Consider the following 26,424-nt stretch of genomic DNA (forward strand, 5'->3'; position numbering starts at 1 on the left):
TTACTTCCATGAGCTTTAACATATTTATCTATAAAATGAAGATAATACTTAGCTGGCAGCTGAGCATTACATAAAGTAACAGAGATGAACATCCTGCAGTGTTTCCTGTGCCAGACACTGCTCTAGGTGCTGAGGTTATGGACATAAGTGCAAACGTAAGAAGCAACATTACTGTCCTCACAGAGAAGGAGGAGCTGGCTAAGTTGACCGAGAAGGAGATACAGGAGGAAAACTAGACAAGCTGTGGTATCATAAAAGCCTACAAAATAAAGTGTTTCAAAGAAGGGAATATCAAAAATGAACTTGAGGTGACTGACTGCGAAGGGGCACAAAGAAACTTTCTGAAGTAGTGAAAATGTTGATATCATGATTGAAGTGGTGGTTTCACAACTGTTTCCATTTGTCAAAACTCATTAAACTGTACACATAAAATTGGTGATTTTTATTGTGTGTACATTATACCTCAATAAATCTGATTTCTAAAAAAATGTATACGTCATGAAAAACAATTCTAAAAAGGGCAGAAGAACTGTTCTAGATGAAAGGAGACTAAAGAGGTGTGACAAGTAGATGCCATGTATGACCTTGGACTGGATTCTGAATCCTTCCCCCCAAAAGCTATAAAGAATATTTGGGGGCAAATGTGGAAATTTGAATATGGATTCTATATTAAACTCTATTGTATCAGTGTTAAACTTTGGTGTGGTCATTTTATTGTGCTTACATAGGAGAACATCCTTTTTTTAGGAGATGCATATTCAAGTATTTACGGGTGAAGTGTTAAAATGTCTGCAACTAACTCTCAAATGGTTCAGAAAAAACACATGTGAGTGTAAACAGGTAAATAGATAAAAACGAAGCAAATGTGGAAAAATGTCAACAATTGGTGAAATCTCGGTAAAGGTTCTCCATATACTCACTGTACTCATCTTTCAACTTTTCTGTAGATTTGAAGTTTTTAAAAATAAAAATTGGAGGACTGAAAACAAGAGGGAATAGTCAACCATGTCAAACACTGTTAAGAGGTCAGGTAAGATGAGAATGAAGACATGACCTTTGGCTTTGGCAAGATATTGGTCATTGGTGACCCTTTTGCAAGAGCATTTCAGTAGGGGCAAAAGCTAGGTAAGAGTGGGCAGAGGAGAGAATGGGAGATAAGCAAATGGAGGCAACGAGTGCAGGTAACTCTTTCAAGAGCTTTGCTATGAAGGGTAGCAGAGAAACAGAACGTGGAGTTAAGAGAGTCTCCCTACACCAAAAGGAATATTAAGACATTTTGTACGTTGATGGGGATGATCCAGTAGCGAAGAAACTGATCATTCAGGATAGAAAGACTAAAAGTGCGGGAGCAAAGTCTTTGAAACTGTGAGAAGGACGGGAATGCACAATCCAAAAGGAAGGAGTCACCTTAGATAAGGGTGATGATGATAATGACAAAGGTGGTAACAGTGACTAACCTAACAGCTAGGCACTATTTAAAGCATTTTTGCTCATTTAATTCGCACACAAATCTAAGAGGAAGGTATTAGTAATATCTCCTTTTACAGGAAGCCAAGTACAGAAAAGTTAATTAACTTGCCCAACTATACTTATCCAATAAGTAGCAAAGTTGGGATTTAGAACTCCACGGAAGATACTTTTCTCCCAGTGCAATAAGAAGGAAGGCAGAGTTTGTGGGTGTAGATGCAGCTGGTAGCAGAAAGATAAAGTAGCTCTTATACAATTACATCTATTTTCTCAATGTAGCATTTGGGTGAGTTCATCAGCTGAGGGGGTGGGGAGAGGGGTTGTTGGAGATGTGAGAAGAGAAGGTGAGAAATTCTTGTTTCAGACGGAAGGCAAGTGAATTTACTAGCGATGACAAGAGGTTTTTTTTTTTTTAACATCTTTATCGGAGTATAATTGCTTTACAATGGTGTGTTAGTTTCTGCTTTATAACAAAGTGAATCAGCTATACATATACATACATCCCCATATCTCCTCCCTCTTGCGTCTCCCTCCCATCCTCCCTATGCCACCCCTCTAGGTGGTCACAAAGCACCGAGCTGATCTCCCTGTGCGATGCAGCTACTTCCCACTAGCTATCTACTTTACATTTGGTAGTGTATATATGTCCATGCTACTTCTCTCACTTCGTCCCAGCTTACCCTTCCCCATCCCCGTGTCCTCAAGTCCATTCTCTACGTCTGTGTCTTTATTCCTGACAAGCAGTATTGAATGCCCCTTTGGAATTCACGGTCATAAATCTGAAGTGAATCTACTTGTCCTGACTGGATGATATTTTGTAGCAATTTTCAGCTGCTTGAGAGCAGGCATAAAGAGGATAGCTGGGTTTAACTAGGGTGGGATTTTTACAGGCAAGTGGGACCTAAGAAAAGAGGAGCCAGGAGGGTGGTTTGCAAGAGAGTGGTGATACTATGGGACATGGAATGTAGGCTGGGTAAGGAGGGGTGTATGGCCATGATGGATGTAATGGACACAGGAAAAGCGGTAGGGTCAGAGGACTGGAGATCTGTGAGGTCAAAGAGTAGCTGGAGTGTGGGTATTACAGTAGGAGAGTAAGTAAGAGTCAGAGGGGGATGCCTGAAGAGGAGATTTCAAATGGAGTGCCATTATGGATGATGATACGGTCTAGAGTATGACCGTGTGGATGGGAGGCTGAGGTGGTGCAGAAATAAAAGACGACTGGATCTAAAGAGGCCAGAGTGCTGGATGAGTCCTCTCTGTGGATGCTGAAGTTTTACAGAGAGCTGACAAAAGCAGTGGTGGAGAGTCATCAGTGAAGGCGGGATAGAAGACAGCAACAAAGAAGGGTAAGAGGAGTGTTATAAACTTGAAAGATGTTAGGGAGACCGAAGAAAAAAGGAGAGGTCATTTGGAAGTTGTAGTGGGGAGCAAAGACACTACCCACCCCATCTGCAGGCTCAGAGGTATATGAGGTGGGGAAGAAAAATCAAGCTCTAATTTGAGAAGTAGCCCCAGTTAGAGCAAGAAGGTGAAGAGACGGTTCAGAAAAGAGGCTGAGGATGCAGCACAGTACTGAACACATGGTATATACTCAATCAGTATTTCCTGAATTTGAATCTTAAATTTTCTAATAGTATACTATATCCTAAAAAGGAAAACAAAACTTATTTACAAAGAAACCCAAACCAGATTAAAAAGGAAATGATCCTCTAATTATTGTATTTTTCAAATCCATGAAAAGGCTCATTTTCAAAAATTAGTCCCCTGGCCAAGAAAATCAGAATCAAACAGCATCTTATTGTTCTTGGCTTAATACAAACGGATAGCTCAGTGTTATGCAAGAGAATGCCTGGTTTTATTTTATAAGAATCTGAGATCAGAACAACAAAATTAAGTGAATTCTGCCTTGTTGAAGCTTAGACAATAGCCTTTCTGAGCATAAGCTGACCAGAAGTTAAATCTATTACGGTTCAAGCAGAGAAACCTAGGTACCTATGGAATAAGATTTAATAATATTCCCTAAGTATATTCTTTGGAGTGTAATATAGTACACTTTGAAATACACTGTTCCACTTGAAGTTGTAATATGATTGCTCCATGAAAGCTTCAGAGGTATGCCTTTATTGAAGGAAGATAAGTTCGTCTCAATGTTATAGTTTGTTTCTTTAAAAAATTTGTTGTCTTTGTAAGACTAAGAAAATGTCATAATTCTTTTATGCTTTAACAAAAAAAAAGTTTTATTTTGTGTCTATAACGTTACCTCCTAAGCATTTCTAATAAGCTGTCTATATACAGCTAACTGAAATTCTATAGTCCTCTATGGTCTTAATATGTACAATGAATATCTAATACTTTTTCTCTAAGACTAAATTTTATTGGAGTTTATATGGAATCCCAGTGTTTTATAACTGTATTTGGTGGCTTAATCATGATCATCAATCAGAATGTGGATTGGTTCAACTGCAGGTTAAAGGGCTTTTCATTTTCGTCTTACTCATTAAACTATGAGGTTCCCATTACTAGACAGAAAATTTACCAGTAGTTCTATTACACCAGATAAATGGACTTGAGAAGGACAGCCAATTCTCCTAGTTTCATTAGAGCCTAATATGATGTGTCAGAGGAAGTAATCAGCCAACAATATACACTATGCTCGTTTACGACACACAGCTGGTATTGGGAGTGAGCGATTTCTCTTTTCCATAAAGAACCCAGCTGGAAGTAATCTCTTCTTTACTAAATTTCTTTAGTACTTTCTTCATTCCTTATGGGACGTTCTCTTCGGGATACAGTGATTTCTGTGCTCGTCTTATTTTTCCTCCTAGACTCTAAGCAAGTACGCTATGCCTTAACATCTTTGTATACTCTCAAAGTATTAATGGTATTATTTGTATTTTATCTAATACCCAGAACTAGTGGGAGAACAAAATGCAATAGTAACACTATCAATATCAAATTCATCAGTATTACGGATTAAATATAAATAGGCTTCTTAGGTTTGGTCTGGGAATCATATCACCATTTATGTGATATAGGAAACTGCTTTGAGTTCCAACAACCTAACTTACAAATTCACTCTCAGAACATAGCAGGGACTTCTTATACATCATGTATTACCAGAAAGGCCCCAGACAACAAGTGTATAAATCAGTAAAGATGTTAACTTTTCCAATTTTGTAAATAAAAGAGAATGATTTTTTTCTTTTAAAAATATAGTAATTTAGGGCTTCCCTGGTGGCACAGTGGTTGAGAGTCTGCCTGCTAATGTGGGGGACACGGGTTTGAGCCCTGGTCTGGGAAGATCCCACATGCCACGGAGCAACTAGGCCCGTGAGCCACAACTACTGAGCCTGCGCATCTGGAGCCTGTGCTCCGCAACGGGAGAGGCCGCGACAGTGAGAGGCCCGCGCACCGCGATGAAGAGTGGCCCCCGCTTGCCGCAACTAGAGAGAGCCCTAGCACAGAAACGAAGACCCAACATAGCAATCAATCAATCAATCAATTAAAAATATATATATATATATAGTAATTTAAAAAAGCAACTTTAAATTAAATCCTTTACTTTTTAAAAGAGCACAGGAATTTAAAAATAATATTTTGTGAAAACAGTGGGAAAATGTTTCAGAATTAATGCATGGACATATACCTAACCAACTGAACTTTTTTTTTTTTTTTTTTTTTTATTTATTTTTGGCTGTGTTGGGTCTTCGTTTCTGTGTGAGGGCTTTCTCTAGTTGCGGCAAGCGGGGGCCACTCTTCATCGCGGTGCGCGGGCCTCTCACTGTCGCGGCCTCTCCCGTTGCGGAGCACAGGCTCCAGACGCGCAGGCTCAGTAGTTGTGGCTCACGGGCTTAGTTGCTCCGCGGCATGTGGGATCTTCCCAGACCAGGGCTCGAACCCGTGTCCCCTGCATTGGCAGGCAGATTCTTAACTACTGCGCCACCAGGGAAGCCCTCAACTGAACATTTTAAGTGTCTTTTAGTTTAATCCAGAGAATCTAGGTTAAACAAAGCAATTGCACGTCGTTCATAAACCAAAATTTCAACTTACCATTTATGTTTATTGCTGGTAATACAATTGACATCTTTGGTCTTGTAGTCTTGTTATGGGTGGTAGCTGGTAGCAGCAGGTGATCCTAAGAATAACAAAGAACAAGTTGGTACTCATAACAATTGGCTTAGTCCTATAACAAGCCAAATTCAGAGTTCCTAGGATGCCAACATTTCATCGCGATCATAAAAAAAATGACAGTTTTTATTTGAACCTGGCTTTGGGGGTAATTAACTACAAACCATTTTACGATTCATTCATTCATAACGCAATAAACATTATGAATTACTGAATGACTATCATTACCAGGTACTATGTATCAATAGTATTCTTAGAATATTCCTAGGTTCTGATAACATATATGCTGCAGTATACTATAAAGAGTATTGGTCAAGCAGTCAGAACAGAGGGATTTTAATTCTAGCTCCGCTGCTGAATAGCTGTATGATCTTGGTCTGTTTCCAGTCCTGTAAAATGAGGAGGCTAGACTAGATAATGTCACAAGATACTAAAGTTATCTATCTAATAGAGTCATTTTCAAACTTCTTTTTTAAAGAAGAGGAACGTTCCCCCCACCCCAAAAAAAGAATTCTGATCCCAAATTACTGATATATAAAAGAGAGATTCTGACTGAAGCAAGGCCAAGGCCGAGAGCCTTGCCTGCTTAGCCTCCTCTTCTTCCTCTGAAGCAGCCAGTGTTAGACTTTTCTTTTGGTAAGCAACAGGTATATATACTGAAGAAGATACATAGTTCTTGCCCTTAAAAAGCACACAGCATAGTGGAAGGGTTAAAAAAATTACACATGCATGTCTAGCATAACTATATAATTCTAAATGTGATATTGCCAACCTTTGATCATCTATAAATGACCCAGGGCATCTGAGGTTTCTAGTTTCCAACCACACAAATACTGCAGTAAGAATGAGCCAAGAGGAGTTTAGCTTCAAAACCAGGGTAGTATGAGTGTTTTGGAAAAGATAAACACATCTGTAGGTATTCCAATGCTGATTATAAATGACTTAATGACTTTGACATTAACTACTGTTTTCAATAACTCCTTTTTCCTAGCAAAAACATGGGAATTGTCACAGCAAAAAGGAAAAAAAGAAAGAAGTATATATATATAAGTGTTTCTATTTAAGGGAGCATGATTAAACTGAGATAAAGCTGACACACAGTCTAACTCCTCTTGCTTTCTTTTCTTGTTCGTTTCTCATTCATTCAACAAACTTGCTATATGGAAGGACTCATCAAAAAGTAGGATTTGACATAGCTGAGACTGATAAAAATTCAATGCAACTTAATTCAAAGTCAATGTGATTATGAAATGTAAGTATCGACAAAGCTAAGAAAAAAATCTGTGAAAAACAAATTGAAATTAATGTACATGAACAGAACTGTACAGAAAACATTTGCAGTAACTGCTTGTGCTTTGTCTAATTCAAGGCAACATCTCCATGAGAACATACATGTTTTTTAAAAAAGAGGCAAAAAGATGAGTGAAATTGTTCTTTTAGAATTCCAGCCTTGCAGCATGAGAGGTCTTTTTTTTTTTTTAAGTGCATTGTTAGACACAAAGATCACACGTTTCTGAGAGTAAGATAACATGATAGCCAAGACAAAACAAAACTTGCTGATCTTCATGCCATGAAAATTATAAATAGCTAAACTCCTATAATTAAAATACTGCCTCAGGATCCCCAAAATTGAATGAGAAAACAAACCAACAAACTTACAAGCCCCAAATTAAGGCTACTGTAAAAATAAACACACTTAGATTCCATTGGTCATGGGTTAAGGTCAGGCTCAGACTTAAAGCTGAGTTTCCTGCTAAGATCTTACGATTTTCCAAACATAATGCCTCCTACTTTCTTCATTAAATTTCAAACAAAGCAGTTACTTTTGCAGCAGAAAACCAAAAATCACATTATTATTTGTGAAAAAGAAGAATCACATCTTGAATGCATAAAAACTATTACAGTTAACCTGCCTTACCTCTAATTATTAAAGGTTTGCAAAATGGGAGGAAAACCTATAATTTAAAGTGCTTGTTTACCAAGAGGCCTACAGGTTAGAACGGCAGGGAATCAAAGCTGGTATACTACAAACTCTAATTGTGCTTATTTTATATTAAAAAATAATTTATACACACACATGCCTGGGACAGCGTAGTTGTTTCATTTAACACTTACTTTCTCTTCCTCAAGTTAAATGTTTCTTGCCATAACAATGAATTATCAATCATTTCTTCTCTCCAACTATGTTCATTTCACTTTTTATGGCATTTCACTAATCCTAACAGTGACATCTCCAGAGAAAAGGAGCCAGTCAACAAGTATTTATTGACTTCTTACCATTCATTAAAAAAAATTTACCGAGCATAGTGACCTGCCACGTATTCAGCACTGTGCTACAGACGATAGTTTCTTTTAAAGAACATAAATTCAAGCTTTTATTTTGTTAGGGAAAGAATGCTAATTGTGGCAGGAACAGTCATTTGTGCTCAATATCTGCTTTCCCTTCTATAACATTAGAATAGAAATAGGACCTTCCATTTCCAATGGCATTTAGTTGGGCACAAAGCCACTCAGAAAAAGGACTATATTCCTTTGCAACCAAATGAAGCCATACGTTCAAGTTCTGGTCAATGGACTATACGGAGAAATGGTACACGAAACTTTGTCAAGGTGGTGATGGTGGAAGGCAACCTTCCTCCTTCCCTTTTCTCTTCCCTGCTAGCTAGAATGCAGGTGTGACTGCTAGAACTGGAGTAGCCATCTTGGACCATGAGATGGAAACTGCAATCTGAGATTTATGGACCAATAAGATAAAGGAGCTAGGGATCCTGATGATCAAGGAGCTACTGTAAGATCTCCAGAACTTCACATGAGAGAGAAGCAAAATTCTAATTTGTCTAAGCCACTATTATTTTGGATTTTCTGTCACTCGTAGCTAAACACAACCCTGATTACTTGTTATATTATAAATTTGTGAAATAATACTAATGGTATTTACTCAAGAGAAATCTCAGTAAGGGTTAAAGTAATCAGAGACAGCTTTACTCTTTTTTTGACAGCATTCCAAAAACCACATTTGTTATCTGATATTACCTGATATTATCTGATATTGTTATTCTTAATATTACCGCCCCCTCTTTTACTTATTTATTAAAGAACCTGTATAGGAAATTCAATCCTGGAAAAATACAGGTACAATTAGATGAATCTGAACACAACTCTTTCTTTCCTATTAAGTCAGTTAATATAATCCAACTGCAACAAAGGTGAAGCTACTTAAAAATAAAAAGGAAAAGTAGAAAAAAAAGATGTTGCCATAGAGATAAATATGATATATTTTTGTCACTGTCATTCAAAACTATGTTACTAACTTTAAGATATCTTCAAATGGACTCCTGAAAAGACTTTATAGGACTGAGATACCAAGGGATATCTTCAGGGAGGAAACTATGTGCACAAACATTATAATCAAAGCTTTGTTATTTTTATTCCCAGAGGAAGTTAGAGAAACACTGGTGGGAAAACACCAAAACATTTCACTATGACAATGAAGCATCAGTTTTCCAATGTTATGCAATATTGTGTGTGAGAAAATACACTATTTTCATACAGTTCTCCCAATCCCCTCTTCCAAGCACTTTGTTAGAAAAAGACAAAATATTAGTGCATAATACAGCATCCAAAGTTATGTTTCTTCTCTTTTTAAGACAGCTAAAGCATTGGAGACTAACTTATCAAAAGAACAGGACCACATTTTGCTCAGCTGGAGGTTATGATGGTAAAACACAATAAAACTGAGGTCCTACTAAGTTTTGCCAAATGTTGATTCTACATATCTCTGTAGAATAGAAACTGACCTTAAACTAACTCACTAGGTTAAATGACCCTTCCCACTCCCCCCTAAAACTTACTGACTGATGCCCCTAGCACACTGAACATTCATGACTAGTTTTTGTATTTTGCCAAAACTACTTTTGCCAATTGCATTTGTTACTAATTGTGTAATTTAATAAACCACTATGTAACTGATAAGATACAGTGTGAAAAGAGAGCACTGTGAGTGTAGCTTATTGCAAGAAAGACAACATGGAACTTTAGTAGATCTGGACCCAAAAGGAATTGGCCCTACCTCAAAACGTGGCAAATGAATGCACATTTATATAATTAACTGAAACAAAATAAGATACATAGACATCTTTTTAAAAAAATGATCCCCTGCTTTAACCAATTTTGTTAATTAACAGATTACCCACTAGTCTCTGTTGTACTAGGTAAAACAGCTTTTCCTATATTAGGAAACTCTGACTCAAGGCTGGAGTGAGTGAGTGCGTTATTTATTTATTTATTTATTTATTTATGCTTTTTAAAAATTTTTATTTATATTTGGCTGCGTTGGGTCTGCATTGCTGCGCGCGGGCTTTTCTCTAGTTGCGGCGAGCAGGGCCTACTCTTCGTTGCAGTGTGCGGGCTTCTCATTGCGGTGGCTTCTCTTGCTGTGGAGCACAGGCTCTAGGCCCGCAGGCTTCAGTAGTTGTGGCACGCGGCCTCAGTAGTTGTGCTCACGGGATCTAGAGCGCAGGCTCAGTAGTTGTGGTGCATGGGCTTAGTTTCTCCGCGGCATGTGGGATCTTCCCGGACCAGGGCTCGAACCCGTGTCTCTGCATTGGCAAGCAGATTCTTAACCACTGCGCCACCAGGGAAGTCCCTGGCGTCCTTTATTTTTGATAGAAAAGAAGGTCCTTAATATCTAACGATGTCCTGTAGGAATGAAGGAAACTCAATCTGCAACAGGTGGCACTTCTGACACTAAGCAGCTTTCACTTAGATCACTTAGATCAACATGTCAAAAAGTTTTGCAAATCAGGTCTACATTAATAACAATAGCCTCTTAACATTTTATATTTGATCCATATACACTGGATTACATAGATGGGGTTGGTTTTCCAACACAGAAAACTGTTAAAACCAGACCAAAAATAAAAAGAGCATCTATCCTCATTTGAAAAATAGCTTTGTATTAAATTTTCTCTGCTCTATGTTCCTACCCTAGAGAGCTTTTGTTTTCTATCACTCTACCTCATTTACCTTACCAAGTATCTTTCAAACTGCCAAACAAATTGAAGAGCACATCAAATCTTAAAAATAAGAAGGTCAAAGTAGTAATTAAAAGTAGGCCTTTCACAGTTATTTATCAGATTCACAACATTCTGAACTAATGTTAATTTCTAGTAGTTATACTAATTGTTGATCAGAAACCAAATGTGTCCCTTCATTTAAAGCAATTAAAAAGCAAAAGCAATTAGAAAATTTGAAATCATTTAAATACACAGACACACATAGGGACATATCCTGAAAATAAGAATTGCAAAAAAAAAAAAAATTAGAGGTAGTAAAATTAAGTAGAGTGTAATCATTTAAAAGCCTATTAAAATGTCTATGATGTAGGACTTCACATCATAGTAAAAACATAGGCAAAGTACATTACTCATCCCCAAACTAGAAACAGTTAATAGAAATAGCTATATGAATGCAGTATTTGTGCCACTAATGTATGCAATAAAACTACAGACCAATAAAAGGAAATGTAAAGTTTGCATCTGCACCATTAGCACACACGTCAGCCAGAGGCAGAATAAATCAAAACTATTAGTGCACAACAGATGGCCCAAGAGTGAGCCAAGGTTCACATTTTGACAAGAGGAAAATTTTGACACTAAATTCAAATTTGATAATGCAGGCAAGGTCACCAGAGGAAAAATTAGCTTGAAATCCTAATAAGTACAAACTCAAGTTTAAGAGATGGTTCTCATATCAAACTCTATAGGACGCCCCCAGAACTGCCCAACTGATCTTGAACTCCCCTTTTATTCACACAAAAAAGTGTATGACTGAACCATACAAAACTGTCATTTTTGTGAGTCAAATCTCAGTAATTTCAGGGGACCGCGGCTTCGCAGGCCGCACGAGGCCAGGTGCAGATGTATGGCGGCTGCCATAAAAGATGCAGGTGTACAACCTGAAGAGATATCCTATATCAATGCACATGCTACTTCCACACTATTGGGAGATGCTGCTGAAAACAAAGCCATCAAACATCTTTTCAAAGACCATGCACACGCCCTTGCTGTTTCCTCTACCATGGGAGCCACCAGACACCTCCTGGGGGCCGCCGGGGTGTTGAGGCAGCTTTTACCGCCCTGGCTTGTTATTATCGAAAATTGACACCTACTTTAAACCTAGACTGTACAGAACCACAATTTGATCTCAATTATGTTCCACTCAAGACACAGGAATGGGAAAACTGAGAAAAGATGTATTGGACTCGCCAATTCCTTTGGTTTCGGTGGTACTAATGCAACACTTTGTATTGCTGGCATGAAGGACAAATCATTTGCAATTAAATACTGATTTTTAAATGTTATAAACTGCATTAAGTTGAGAAATAATGTTTACATAAATGCATATTTTTATATATCAAAAAAAATCTCAGTAATTTAATAAGGTTCAACCTAACAGTTATATATGCCTCTTTTTCAAACCCAGAATTAATTTTGAGTTTCATGGTAAAAACAAGTCCTTGTAAACTTTCCCAAGAATAAGACAGTAGCCTCCTAATCACTCTTCTCTCTTGGTGAGAGTTTCAGGGAAAGTGTTTATAAACCTGGGTAGGATTGTTTTCCCTGAAGAAAGCTCTTAGACAAAATGTTGGTTACGTGCTTTGGACAGGTAGAGGGCTAGGAAGTTTTTGACTCTATACTTCCTATTACTTCATTCAATAATTTGAGCTCATCAAATTTCAAAACTTTGTCAGCTATAATACAGGGCTTCTTCAAAGGCTGGACCGTGTGTGATTTAGGAAAAATACATTAGGATTCCTGAAACTTGTTATCAATCATCATTTGTTGAGTGCCGAGAGCGGGGCAATCCGAAAAATGTCTTATTAAGGAAAAAGATCAAACACTAAATGCATAGAGTTTAACCATATGAGAGTTTGTCAGACATAATGTTTATAAGATGTTTCATTTTAAAAATTGACTTTACTCAGGACTACTGGCAGGAAGTGAATTTCCTGAGAATTAAATTGCATCCTACAGATATGCTACCAAAGCAAAGCATGGGGAAGGGACAGAGGGAGGGTCTGAGGCTATAGTAAACTGAGTCAACAAATTTTCTGAAAAAAGAGATTAATTAGGAAACACTTAAAGGAAAAAGTTAGATATTGATATCAAAGAGAATTACTTTATTTTTTGTTGGAAAAAATGGGGAAAATGTTGGGTTGAGGCCCCCCAGAAATGATTTTTTAAAGTTCTAGGCAGAGGCTCTAGAAATGGGGTAAAGTTGTACAAGAGTAGTCTCAAATGCCCTAGGTGTGTAAGCAGGGGACGGGAACACGGGGAGATATTATCCTAGGTGATTCCTTCATATCAATGATTCTACAACCTTCTAGAGGTGGAGGAAGAGGGGTCCTACTTAATTTATATTTCTAAAGGTATCTCTCCTTGCATGATTCTCAGTGTCTGGATATTTCCCCAGTCTTCACTACAGATCTTGATCCTTTTCTTTCCAAAGCAGTTTTTTTTTTTTTAAATTTTTATTTATTTATTTATTTATTTATGGCTGTGTTGGGTCTTCGTTTCTGTGCAAGGGCTTTCTCTAGTTGCGGCAAGTGGGGGTCACTCTTCATCGCGGTGCGCGGTCCTCTCGTTATCGCGGCCTCTCTTGTTGCGGAGCACAGGTTCCAGACGCGCAGGCTCAGTAATTGTGGCTCACGGGCCTAGTTGCTCCGCGGCATGTGGGATCTTCCCAGACCAGGGCTCGAACCCGTGTCCCCTGCATTGGCAGGCAGATTCTCAACCACTGCGCCACCAGGGAAGCCCCCCAAAGCAGTTCTGATCTTGGTTTCACACAAAGAAATAGGGAGGACTGTAAAATATCCATAAAGAACATTTTAGGAAAGATTGGACTTGACAAGACAAACTACAAAGTGGAAAAAAAAAAAAAAGTATGTCCCTTAAATTTCTTTTAATGCCCTTAAAATTTTAGTCCATAATCTGCAATAATCTGATTTATCTACCTTAGTGAACAACATTTCTCTTGAGATCTCAGGTCAGCAAAATAGCCAGACTGAACACTTGCTCACACTAGAAGCTGAGCTTTATTGCCAGCTGCAATCCTTGCTAAGGACGGAGGTATGATCCTATATAGACCTGTTCCATAATTCAGAGTTCTCTTTTCAGATCACACAGGGTACACTTTCTAGAACCTATTACAGTTCTCTTCATTCTCATCATACATGGAACAGCGTGTTCTCAGTTTCCATTCAGTTTTAAAGTGAATTTTTGCATTTAAATGCATTTGTGGCAAATGAGTGAAAATTTTGTTTTCATTGGTCAGATATTGTTCTAAGAAAGGATTTCAACTACATTTCAGGTAGAAATGGTTTAACAAGACAACTATGGTACAATAGTATAAATTTTAAGTTCTGCAATAATAAGGTATCCCTCTGAAAGCATTTAATCTTATGCTCAAAGGAAGCCAGGATCAGAAGTGAACATGGTGACAGTACTAAGTCCTTTTGAAACAGAAGTTCTTAACAAAGGATACAGAGAATCACCTGCAGGACTTTACAATATAAATACCCAGGTACTCTACTCCTTAAAAAAAAAAAAAAAAAATCTGGCATGGTAAGTCTGAGGTGGGCCAAAATACTGCATTTTTAACAAGCATCCCTGGTGATTCTAATGCAGACCGTTCCAGGACGCTGATTTACAAGCACTGGCCAGCATGACACAGATAGAGACAATGAGCATGGACTCTGGACCTGTACTGCCTGGGTTTGAATTCTGCCTCTACCACTTAATCTCTAGCTGTAGGATCTAAACCAAGTTCCTTAATCTCTCTGTGCCCTCGTTTTCTCATCAGTAAAATGGGGACAGTAACAATACCTTTTGCATGGATTGTTCATAAAGATTAAACAAGTTAATACTTTAAAGCACTTGGAATAGTGACTTGGCACATAGAAAGCACTATTAGAAGTGTTTGGTAATTCTTTTTTAAACAAAGGATTCAAAAGTTTGAGGTCAGAGAAGTGCTTGAGGAAGTGCAACAGGTAACATGAGCATGGGCATTGACACTGCTGTCTGGGTTTATTCCTTTCCACCTCGTAGTGGAGAGCCACTGTTCCACTGCTGAATAAAGGAAACTGAGGGTGACAGGCACTTACAACTGATCCAAACTCCTGAGCCTAAGAATGAAAGCACTTTTATAATTTGAGCTGCGGCCTTTGTGTGACAGAAGAGCGACTGGGGCAGTGACTCTGTGTGTGTGTGTGGGGGGAGGGCAATGGGGACATTTTGCTGTCTGTTGTTTGATTTAATACTCCTTTAAAGTAGCTTCAGTAGACTCCATTAAAGAGCTACATTACTTATCAAGTTTTGGAAGTTTGGGATTTGTATTTCTTTTGGATGTGTCACTATGCCAAAATTAGTCTTTTATAAGTGCAAGCAAAAAAGTCTAGTTTTATTTGAGTTACACAGATAAAGGGTCTTTTCCTCTGTGGCGAGACTTCATAATGGTCTTCTGGCAGGGAAGCACCTTTAAAAATCAAGTTAAATCCTAGTATCAAAAAAAAAAAAAAAAAATTTTCACAGGCCTAGTTATTTGAAGAATTTGGGCAGCCACTATCTGTACAACACATGCCTTTCTCTGCTTCCCTCCACTGATAATGTCTCCTACCCCACCCAATCCCTGGCCTGGCCCAGCCACTCAGCTTCTGCTGTGGCCCAAAGCACTTTTCCCCTAGCCTCAACCCGATTTGCTCTTCTGCAGAGTGGTGTTTTTCTCTTTCCCCTCCAAAGGGTCACAGCTACTCCTAATATCCATCCAGGTCTAGCTGAGACTAATCTCATCCCTAGAAATGTGCTCCTACTAGTAGGTTCAGTAGTGTTGCCTCTATTTAGTTTGATCAAGGCTGCCATCATGAATACCAGTGCAGGTTATAGGGGCCCAGAGATTTGGGAGAGAGGACACTGAAGGGCCTATACTATATGGTACAAAGCAGGAGAGATCATAGCCAAGTTTTTAATTTGATACTCTTGATATTTAATATTGGTAAGGCAAGCCATGGATTACATTCCTGAGCTTATTAAATAATTTTCATTTTGGTCATGTGAATTTCAAATTAGTTTCCCTAATCTTTAAGATTTTGTACTTACTTTTTATAGTACTAGCTGTTGGTTTGGCTATCCAGCATTCCAATAGCTTTTCTATTTGTTGGTATCACCACTGAGTGCGTTTTTGTGAGGGAAATATCTCCAACTACAGAAGCCTGAAGCAATGAGACACAGCCTCTCTCCCAGCTCTCCGGCAACTAGAGCATGGACATGTGACCTAAGCTTGGCCAATCACATACTCTTTTTAAGTTCAAAGACTTGGGCATTAGTGAATAAAGACTCAGAGAGATACAGATTATTCATAGCTGTGAAGAGAGTCTGCCACTGGCAGCAGTGCTAGCAAGCTGTGGGGTGCTGAGTGGTTGGTGGTCCTAACCCAACTTCTTGAGCTGAGACAATGGCTGTGTTCTTTGCTGTGTGGCCTCCTTTGGTTCCCACCACATTTCAAGCTGAATTCTCCAGGCTTCCATGGAGTCTGTGAACTAACAAATAGCCTTCCAATAAATTCCTTTTCTGCTTAATGTCTGCAGTTTCTGCTTTAAGTTACAGTAGGTTTCTGTTGTTTACAACCAAGAAACATTACTAGCACAGAGCTGTAATTTCATTTCTGACATATTTGATACTGCCAGTTAATGTCTGACCTAAATATTAATTTTAATTAGATTAATCATGGCATTCTTTTAGGTAGATAAAATACAATCGAGTGAGTCATAAATCAATGGACCTCCTTATTTCCCATTTGATGCACAAAGTAATGAAAATTGACTCTGTCACTACCATTCTACCGTAACCGTCCTCATAAATATTATATTCTAATTGACAAAGCCACTTGCTTTTATCCAGTCTTCACCCTAGATTTTTCTCTGCAGCATTTGACATGCAACTTTCCCTTCTCAAAATCTCTTAGTTCTCATTCCCCTCCAATGTTTTTGTTGTTGTTGCCTTCTCTTACACCACATCCCACATTAATTACTCGTGTTTCTTACAGATGAATCTTTTTTCTTTTTTTAATTTTTAAAAAAAATTATTTATTTTTGGCTGCATTGGGTCTTCGTTGCTGCGCGCGGGCTTTCTTTTCTTTAGTTGCGGCGAGCAGGGGCTACTCTTTATTGTGGTGCATGGGCTTCTGATTGCAGTGGCTTCTCTTGTTGCGGAGCACAGGCTCTAGGCGCACAGGCTTCAGTAGTTGTGGCTCGCGGGCTCTAGAGCACAGGCTCAGTAGTTGTGGTGCATGGGCTTAGCTGCTATGCGGCATGTGGGATCTTCCCGGACCAGGGCTCGAACCCGTGTCCCCTGCATTGGCTGGCAGATTCTTAACCACTGTGCCACCAGGGAAGCCCTCCAGATGAATCTTTTTTCAATTCATATTGTCACTTGGCATTCTCATCTAGTCCCATGACTGACTTGAAGTATATGTCTGGCTCAAACCTCTCAAAACGTAACTGAAGACCCATATTTACAACTGTTCACTAAACATCTCCACTGAAATATTCGTTAACAGGGTATTTAAACTACACTTTATCTTCCCCCTGTGTTTCCTATTTTAGTTAACTCATCTATTTCTATCTAGTTATCCAAATAGAAACCTAAAATCATCTTGGACTCCTCCATTTTTCTTACCCTCAACACTAAATATGCCCCTCATTCCCAAGCGTAAGTCCGCATTAGCTCCTCTCGTATACCTCTACTCACTCCTTGGTAATCTCATTTAGTCACAGGGTTTTAAATATTATCTATATACTGATGACTCCCAAATTTACATTTCTAGTCCATCTCACTCCCTTGGCCTTGACTCCTATATACAACTGCCTACTCAAAACATCCCCTTGGACATCTCATGGTTAAGATATCCAAAACTAAGTTCCTGGTAGACCTCTCAAATGTACTTCTCCCATAGTGTTTCCCACTGAGTGGTAAGGCCATTCTTCTAGGGTGCTCAGGTCAAAAATATTGTAGTATGCTTCTCATACTCCACATCCAATCCATCAGCAAAACCTACTGATTCTACCTTCTAAATACATCCAGAATCTAACCATCAGTCCAAGCCATCTTCATCCATTGTCTGTATAATTACAATAGCCTCTTAAATGGTCTGCCCACTTCTGCTCTTCCCTCCTTAAAGTCTATTCTCATCACAGCAACCAGAATGATCCTGTTAAAATGTACATCAAAATGCTCCAATGACTTCCAATCTCAGAGTAAAATTAAAATAACCTCAATGGCCTTTAAAGATGTGTTATGACCCACCTAATTACTTCTCTGACATCATCTTCTATGGTTCTTTCCTTAATTATGCTCCAGCTGCAACAGCCTCCTTTCTTGTTCCTCACAAATGCAAATGTTCTTGCCTCAGGGCCTTTGCACTTGCTGTTCCCCCTGGAATATCCTCTCCTAAAATATGTGCATGGCATGTACCTTCACCTCCTTCAAATCTTCACTCAAATGTCAACTTCTCAGTGAGGCCTTTCTTGGCTACCCTGGTTAAATTGTACAACACATCCCCACCAAACACACTCAAATCCTTTCCCTTCTCTGCTTTACTTTTCTCCCTAACGCTTACTGTCTTTATCCTTTATAAGCAAGCTCTACAACAGCTGGCATTTTTATCTGTTTTGTTCATTGGTGAATCCCCAGGATCTATTACAGTCTTTCACATGATAGATACCCAAAAATGATTTATAATATAAATAAGTTAGCTACAGGAGAGTTTTAATAATAGCTTTTTAACTAGCTCTCTGCCTCCAGGAGGCAAGGGCCCCTAAGACCCTTTCAGCGGGTCTGTAAGGTCAAACTATTTTCATAATAATAAGAATAAGACATTATTTGCCTTTTTTCACTCTGTTGAAATCTGAACCAATGGTGAAAAGGCAAGGTAAAACTGCTGGGCCTTGGCATGAATCTAGGTGGTAGCACCAAACTATAATAGTAATCATGTATTCTTCACTGCCACATACTCATAGTAAAAATGAATCAATGAATGAATAAGTAGATGAATATAAAAACTTTAAAAGCCAATTCCAATTAAGAATATCCTTGTCAAAGCAGTAAAAATTATTAATACTCTCTGTGACGGGAAAAAAAAAAACTTAAGTGACTAAGTTGCCAGCTGAACTACACACTTTATTTTTTTTTAAATATTTATTTATTTGGCTGCACCGGGTCTTAGTTGTGGCACGCAGGATCTTTTTTTTTTTAGTTGCAGCATGCGGGTTCTTTTAGTTGCGGTACGCGGGATCTAGTTCCCTGACCAGGGATCGAACCCTGCACTGGGAGCATGGAGTCTTAACCACTGGATCACTAGGGAAGTCCCATGAACTACACACTTTAACTTGAAATAGTGACTGACAAACTACTGTTACTCAGGCTTGGGTATTCATCAGACATTTTCGTGAAAGTAAGAGAAGCAAGCATGTCACTTCAAAGAAAACAGTCGACAATATGTATTGCAAATGATAAAATTTGAGCTGTCAAGCAAAAATCAGAATTTTGGAAACATAGTATCCACCACCATGAGCATGACTTTCTTGATGTGATTAGTAGTGATATTAATGAATGTGATTTTTTAAATATTGTATAATGAAATATGTTAATATCTGGAAGATATGGATAGTTCAGTGAATCAATATTTTCCAAATGACTGGTGGATGATATTACAAAATCATCCATAGGTAAAAGTTCCGTTCAAAGTAAAAGACAGATCGATGGCTTTTAATGTTACAGAGTATACAAGTTACACTAATATGATGTCAGATTCCATCTTGAACTAATCTTTTAAGAAATGATCACTTGTTGAGCTTTGATGCTGTATCAAAAAAATAACCCACAATTATCTGAAGAGTATTAAAATACTCCTCCCTTTTCCAATTACATAACTGTATTTTCTTCATATCTTTCAACCAAAACAACATATTACAACATATTGAATGCAGAAATACATGAGAATCCTGCTACTTTATTAAATCAGATTAGACATTTGCAGAACTGTAAAACAATGCCACTCTTCTCAGTAAAAAAAATTTTTCCTCTTTAGTATATAATTATTTTTCATTAAAAATGTTATCTATTTTAAAATATAATTTTCATTATTGTTATTTTCAAGTGAATCATTAAATAAATATTTTAAACACTTCTTAGTTTTAATTTCTACTAATGGCTAATGATATTGAATATCTTTTTGTGTGTTATTAGCCTTTTTGTATATCTTCTTTGGAGAAATGTCTACACAAATCCCTTGCCCATTTTAAAATTGAGTTGTCTTTTTATTGTTGAGTTGTAAGATTTCTTTATATATTCTGGATACAAGTCCCTTATAAGATATATGATTTGCAAATAGTTTCTCCTATTCTGTGAGTTCTCTTTTCTCTTTCTTAATAGTGTCCTTTGAAGCATAAAAGTTTTTACTTTTGAAGAAGTCAAATTTATTTTGTAAAATTTTCTTACTTGTGTTTTTGGTCTCATATCTAATGCAGAGTGGCTATATTATCTTACATTCCCATCAGCAATGTATGAGTGATCCAATTTCTCCATATCCTTTCCAGCATTTGGTTTTGTCACTGTTTTGATTTTTAGTCAACTGTTAAGGTATAATTAAAGTATCAACTCCATTCTCAACCTTCTGGGACCAATCCTACCCACCCACTTCTCTTTGCGTTTCCATTCTCTACCACCTAGGCCTAGGCAAAATTAACTGCCCCTCATTTGTGTTTCCACAATCCCCCCCCTATTAAATCGCTTAACATATTATAGTTTGTGTTCATATGTCTGTTTCTACTGGGCTGCATTCCTTCAGGGTAAGATTCATAATGGTGGGCTCCATGGGCTTCCTTAAGTTATAAGAGACTTTCTACTTAAATATGTAAATACATTTTTCTTGGGAGAGGGAAGAGGTCCATGATCAAAAAAGGATGATGAATCACTGCTTTAAAGAGAAAACATCTCTCAATTCCCAGCATCTCAGACTAAAGGTACTCATTAAATATTTTAACATGAATGATTTCTTTTTAGTGAAAAAAATTATCTCACTCAGAATTGTTTCATATCTTGTAAACAAATGACTTTCATGCTATAACAACTACTTTATTTACATTGAAACAAAAAGATTCACTTATAGACAAAATGTGCTTAAATGGTTAGATTTCATTTACAGTGAAACAGTGAGAAATCTTTAGTAAAAGCATTTTATAAGAAACTGTATTCTCGCAATTAATGACCATTTCACTTCAGATTATCATTTTCTAACATCCCAGACATGATTTAATAGAAAATTGCTGATTTAATAGATTAAATTTGCTCTGGTCAGTTTGTGGTTATTCTATCATCATGGTTACTATTCACTCATATCCTTAGAAAATCTTTTTAATCTTAATCTCTTTCCAACAATTAAATGCACTCTTTTCCCAATACATCTTAAATTCCAGCAAAACAAATATTATTCCCGATCTGTATTCTTAATATGATGAGATACACTACTAGGAGTAAAAGGAATTTAGGGCTGGTCACTACAAAGATGACTTAGAAGAGATAAGAAGTTTGGAATTTCTGTACCCACAGCACTAGAGTAAATTGGGCAAATAATAGAAACTCATTAAAACTTAAAAAAAAGTGAATAAGTGAATGGGTGAATCCTTTTTCTTATTGTTACAGGGAGTCAAGTCAATAGAACATGAAGTATACTCATTTTAAGAGACTTATATGTCTAGAGATGTTATAATGTTTCTTTACAAACTTCCTTAGTTTTAAAGATGGCAAAAACAAAACAAAGCAAAACACACATGCATAAAATAGAGAAAGGAGAAAGTTTAGGGCACCCAAATAGAAAATAGCTTCCTCATCAGAAACAGTAAAATGAGGAATACAACTGGAGGAGATCACACTTATTGGAAATCACTTACTCTCCTCATCAGAGTTCACCTGTTAAACAGATGCCTCTAAGAAACAGAAGCCATTTTAAGATACTGCCCAACACTTACCTATGGAAACACTTAAAACAATGTAACAAGAACCTAAGCTGGAGTTCACTCTCCAGTGTGAGACCTTCACAAGTGCTGATATGAGTAATTAATGGTGAAGCACTAGAGGAAATAAGATGTGCTGAGCCCTGTCCTGGAATGCCACATCACACAAAAGAGTGTTCCTCATAATCAGACTCTGAACAGATGGGAGACCTTAGGCAAGATACTATACAAAGATAATGTTCCTTATTCTAGAAGTGTTTTTTGGGTGGGGGCAGGGGGATTTTTTTCTCTGAGTTTTGAATCTTTACTCCCAATAAGTAAATATTTTATTAGGAAATATGGTTATAGATATGCTCTTTAGATCTATCAAATGGTTGTGACCTCTGACATTCAAAGATTGTAAAAAATCATCTACCAACACAGAACTCAAAAGATGTGTAGAATGACAATCTGAAATGCCTGACTGAAGTATCAGGCAATTATAAAGAGGATCAATAAACTAAAAAGGAAAATAAAAGACTAACAATTAGGAAAACAAATAGGTACTATTTTAAAAAACCCACCAAGGAAAGTGTTTAGCAAGTGAATACCAAATAATAAAGGCAGGAAAAGACATTCAGCTGACTAATCTGACCCTTTTCTTTGTTTCGACATACTCACAATTATTAAGCAAACATACCAAACTGCTGCTTTCTAAAATGTTAAAATAATAATAATAATAATCCAAAGCAATCTAACATTTTCCTGAAGTTTTTCTATTTCCCAACTTCTGCTATATATGGGACATTCAAAAAGCACATAAATATAGAATACATACTTAACTAAGAAGGTGATAGCCAATAAACTGAAAATCTGGTCCCAATTTCCTTCTCCAACCTTATCTTGTACAGTACTCCCTGAAATCTAATAAACTCAAAAGATTTCCTTTATTTCCTTTCTTTCCCACCACATTCTTTCAGGTATACTTAACTTAGCAGTGAGGGTCCTTGTGTCTGTATTGCCCTTGATCTTTATTATTCTGTGCTGGGATTACCTTTCCACCTTACATGACTTAGCTCATACATTTCTTTTTCTTTGAAGGCTTTATGATCATCTCCCTCCTGACCCACAAATCTCATGTGTCAAGTCTCATGTAGGAGATTTTCTTAAAAGTCTGCTATTACATTCAAAAAGTCAACCAAAATATGACAGAAATTTTATTAGCAAAATCACAGAGTCACAGGGCAGGAAGAGACCTCAGAGATCTTGCAGCCCATGCCCTCATTCGAAAAACTTGAGGCCTAGCTGGAACTTAGACCAAGCTCCGTCGATAACAATTTTATTCAAATATACCAACAATCACCACATCAAAATAAATGTTTCTAAAATCACCAAGAAAAAATGATGGTGAGACCTCCAAAGTAGAAAATACAATTCACTCATGAAAGGCAATTTATCAAATTGCTAAGGGTGCTGGATTCTGCCCACTACCTAGATAGGTTTCTGGGATGTCCCTAAATAAAAGGAAATCAATATCCATCAGCAACTTAACCAACATAATTATCTAACACGTCATATTTGTCTATAACATAAAATTTCCGCTCTTTCCCTTGTGTACTTCTCGTCTTTCTTTGGTGTGTGATCAGGAGGCATATGCCACCTGTAACATAACTCTGAATCATATAATATCAGGATGTTAAATACACTGGGAAAAAAATTTTTCATCAGAGATAATCTTTACAGCCTCTAACCTATATGAATGATAGATAATTATATGAAAGAAAGAACTAGGGATGATTGTACATAAAGGTGAGTATAATTATTTCAATATTATCAATAGGATCTTAAAATGCATTTGCAAGAACAATTCTAACACAGTCACATATTAAAATGTTAATGTCAAAATAGGTATAGGCAATCTTATATGTTAGGAATTATTCTTGTATGTTTTAAGTCATGAGTAGTGGAAACAGTCCTATAAATCTTTGAATCTATTATTTCCACAGCTCCTAGGATATATCTTGTTCATGAAAAGAATTGAGAATTGTTAAACGATTTTCTTTGTTCACAGAGAGGAAATAAATGTGTGGCTATATTGTGGGCAGTCAAAGAATGATCAAAGTACAATTGGATGACAACTTTCAGAATATAAAACTTTTCTAGAAAATAAAATCACTCCAATATAAAATAGTAGGTTAAAATTATAGTATAGTGGTTTTAAACCACCAAACTTCAGGTGAGTATATACCTTAGCTATTTATTTATTTATGATCCAAGAGCAAGTTCAAAATCTAAAAAATAGCTGCTGTCTGCTGCACACATTAGTATTGCCAAAACTATGAACAGAAATCCAATTGAAGGATTTCTTAAGTTTACTGGGGATGGGGGTAGGGAGGAATGTTGGGACTGAAGAATATGCTTGGTCATTCAAGAGTAACTGGCTTTAAAAATTACTTCACATAAATACATTCAAATACTTCATATGTATGACAAACAGGAAAACCTGTTCTATGACAGTTAAGAATAAAGTTTGTTGGTTAACAGGACAGAATAACGTTTGGGTGATTGACACAGTGGTCTCTCTACTGTAATTTTATACTAAAACATCATAACAATGTTACTAAGGTTATACAGCAAAAGTATTGCCAAATGTAAGTTAGTGAATGCATTAATACTAATGGTGAGCCCAAGAACATGTACAGAAAGAGTTTCATATACACTTGAACAAAATAACAGATCAGTAAATCCTCAGGATATGTTAATCAATGGGCAGGTACAATTTGATGGTTTAATGAAATAATACTGCTTCTTTAAATTACTGAGAAGAGATCAAGTTTGGGATTAACAAATACACACTACTATATATACAATAGATAATCAGCAATGACCTACTGTATGGCAGAGGGAACTCTACTCAATATTCTGCAATAACCTATATGGGAGAAGAATCTGAAAAAGAGTGGGTATCTGTATATGTATAACTGAATCACTTTGCTGTACACCTGAAACTACCACAACATTGTATATCACCTATACTCCAAAATAAAATAAAAATTAAATTTTAAAAAAATAGCCATTAATCTGACAGTGTAGCTAAAAATTTCAGAACTAATTTCAGAGTAAATCTAGTTAATTTAGAAATTAATTAAGTTTCAATGAGACTAAATAATTAAAGGAATAACTATATCCTAGCATTAGTTCATTAAAAGGAACACCAATCTGCCTCTTGTATAAACATATATTTAGAATAGTACTACTGTGAAGTAATACTAAAAGTCTCAAATTTATTTTCTAGGCAGAACTTTTATATTAAACCTTTCTGAATAAATTTAAATAATTTCTGAGGTAGGAATGGAAGAGCTAGAAGAAATATTTTATATTTATTTAATATTTCTTTCTGACTACAATAATTCTTAATAGCCTTTGCTATGGGAATTATCAAAGTTTTCATTTTTCAAATATCATTTTTAATTTTCAAATTTTCTTATGGGGCTAAAGTTCATTAGTTTTACACAAAAGTTTTACAGAATGAGCATGTCTCAGGTAATACATAAATTTATGTACTTGAAAAGCAAAGAATTAGCACATACTATAAGATTAAGGAGATAACTCTTTTAATAAACTACAATTATTTGCTTCTTTTAATCAAGCTATTCTGACTTCATTTGTTGCCATTACTCTTAATTCTTTCTAAAAGTATAAACAGAAATCAGATTCTTAAGTAGCATTTAATACTTCCTACCATATGAACTATGCGGTCTTTAGGACTTCTTATAATACAGTGCAATAATGTGGAATTTAAATGCAAAAGGTTATATTCAACTTATTGGTTTCTTATTGAAAATATTAACCCTCAGCTCATGAAACTCATAAAAATGGCCTTTTCATTACTCCTCTACAGAATAGCAAGCATATTAGTCTGTCAAATTTCTTCAGCTCCAGGTGGGTGCCTAATAGAAGTACTGGAGTAAGCTATGAAATATATAGATAATGGGTTCAATAATTTTGAGCTTGTCTCACAGCATAAAATGTAGGAAAGAAGCAGAGAAAAATGTTCACCGATATTAAAAAAGTAGAGGAATAAGACAGTGATGGTTGAGTTCACTATACTTTTCAAATTGTTTAAAACTTATGAAATAATTTTTAACCAGAATGCTTTGTCTTTATAGTTATTAGCAAATAAAACTTAAAATCTAAGAGAATTCTAATACTTAAGAGAATACTTTTTTAAGTATTTAATAAACTATGTAACTTTTAAGTATTTAAGAAATTATTTAACTTTTTAAATACAGAAATCTGGAAGGGTAAAGCATTATGTTCATGACCACAGAGAATCAGTTTTGAAGAACAAAATTCTTCACTCTTTGATATACTAGACTTATTTCTCCATAACTCTTGGTTAGAAAAGTAATAAGAGAATTACTGATGCTGTTAATGGGGTGAGAGAGTTGTTTTCAAATGGGCTTACACAGCATGGGAATTCAGTACACATGTTTGGAATAACTTGCAGCTGTTGCAGGGTGAATAGGCTTAAGGAAATCACTGGGAATATTGAAGGAGAATTACCAGAAGTACTTTAAAACATTTATATTATTGTGATAAGAAAAAATGTTTAATTAGATGCCTAAAATTGGTCTTTGTTTAATTCTGAATCAAATTTTTAGATGTCTCTCGTCGTTACATATTCCTGGGTATACATCCACAAACATGCTCAATTGTAACAAAGTGGCTCACTTACTATATGTCTTATGAGAAAACATAAGTTTGATCCAGTTTTGGTTTAG

General features: G+C 36.6%; 1 protein-coding gene and 1 pseudogene across 3 annotated transcripts in view; one reads left to right on the top strand and one right to left on the bottom strand.

Moving 5' to 3' along the window:
• Positions 1–26,424, bottom strand: part of ATF6 (activating transcription factor 6) — a 224,163-nt gene that overhangs the window by 47,895 nt on the left and 149,844 nt on the right. For all 3 annotated transcript variants that reach the window (XM_061183180.1, XM_061183179.1, XM_061183181.1), the window contains one exon: positions 5,518–5,602. In XM_061183180.1, the coding sequence (XP_061039163.1) occupies positions 5,518–5,602 (85 nt within the window). The remainder of the gene's footprint in view (positions 1–5,517; positions 5,603–26,424) is intronic.
• On the top strand, positions 5,810–11,943 carry LOC133088833 (3-oxoacyl-[acyl-carrier-protein] synthase, mitochondrial-like; annotated as a pseudogene).

The sequence above is a fragment of the Eubalaena glacialis genome, chromosome 3 (assembly GCF_028564815.1).
Source record: "Eubalaena glacialis isolate mEubGla1 chromosome 3, mEubGla1.1.hap2.+ XY, whole genome shotgun sequence".
Taxonomy (NCBI): Eukaryota; Metazoa; Chordata; class Mammalia; order Artiodactyla; family Balaenidae; genus Eubalaena; species Eubalaena glacialis.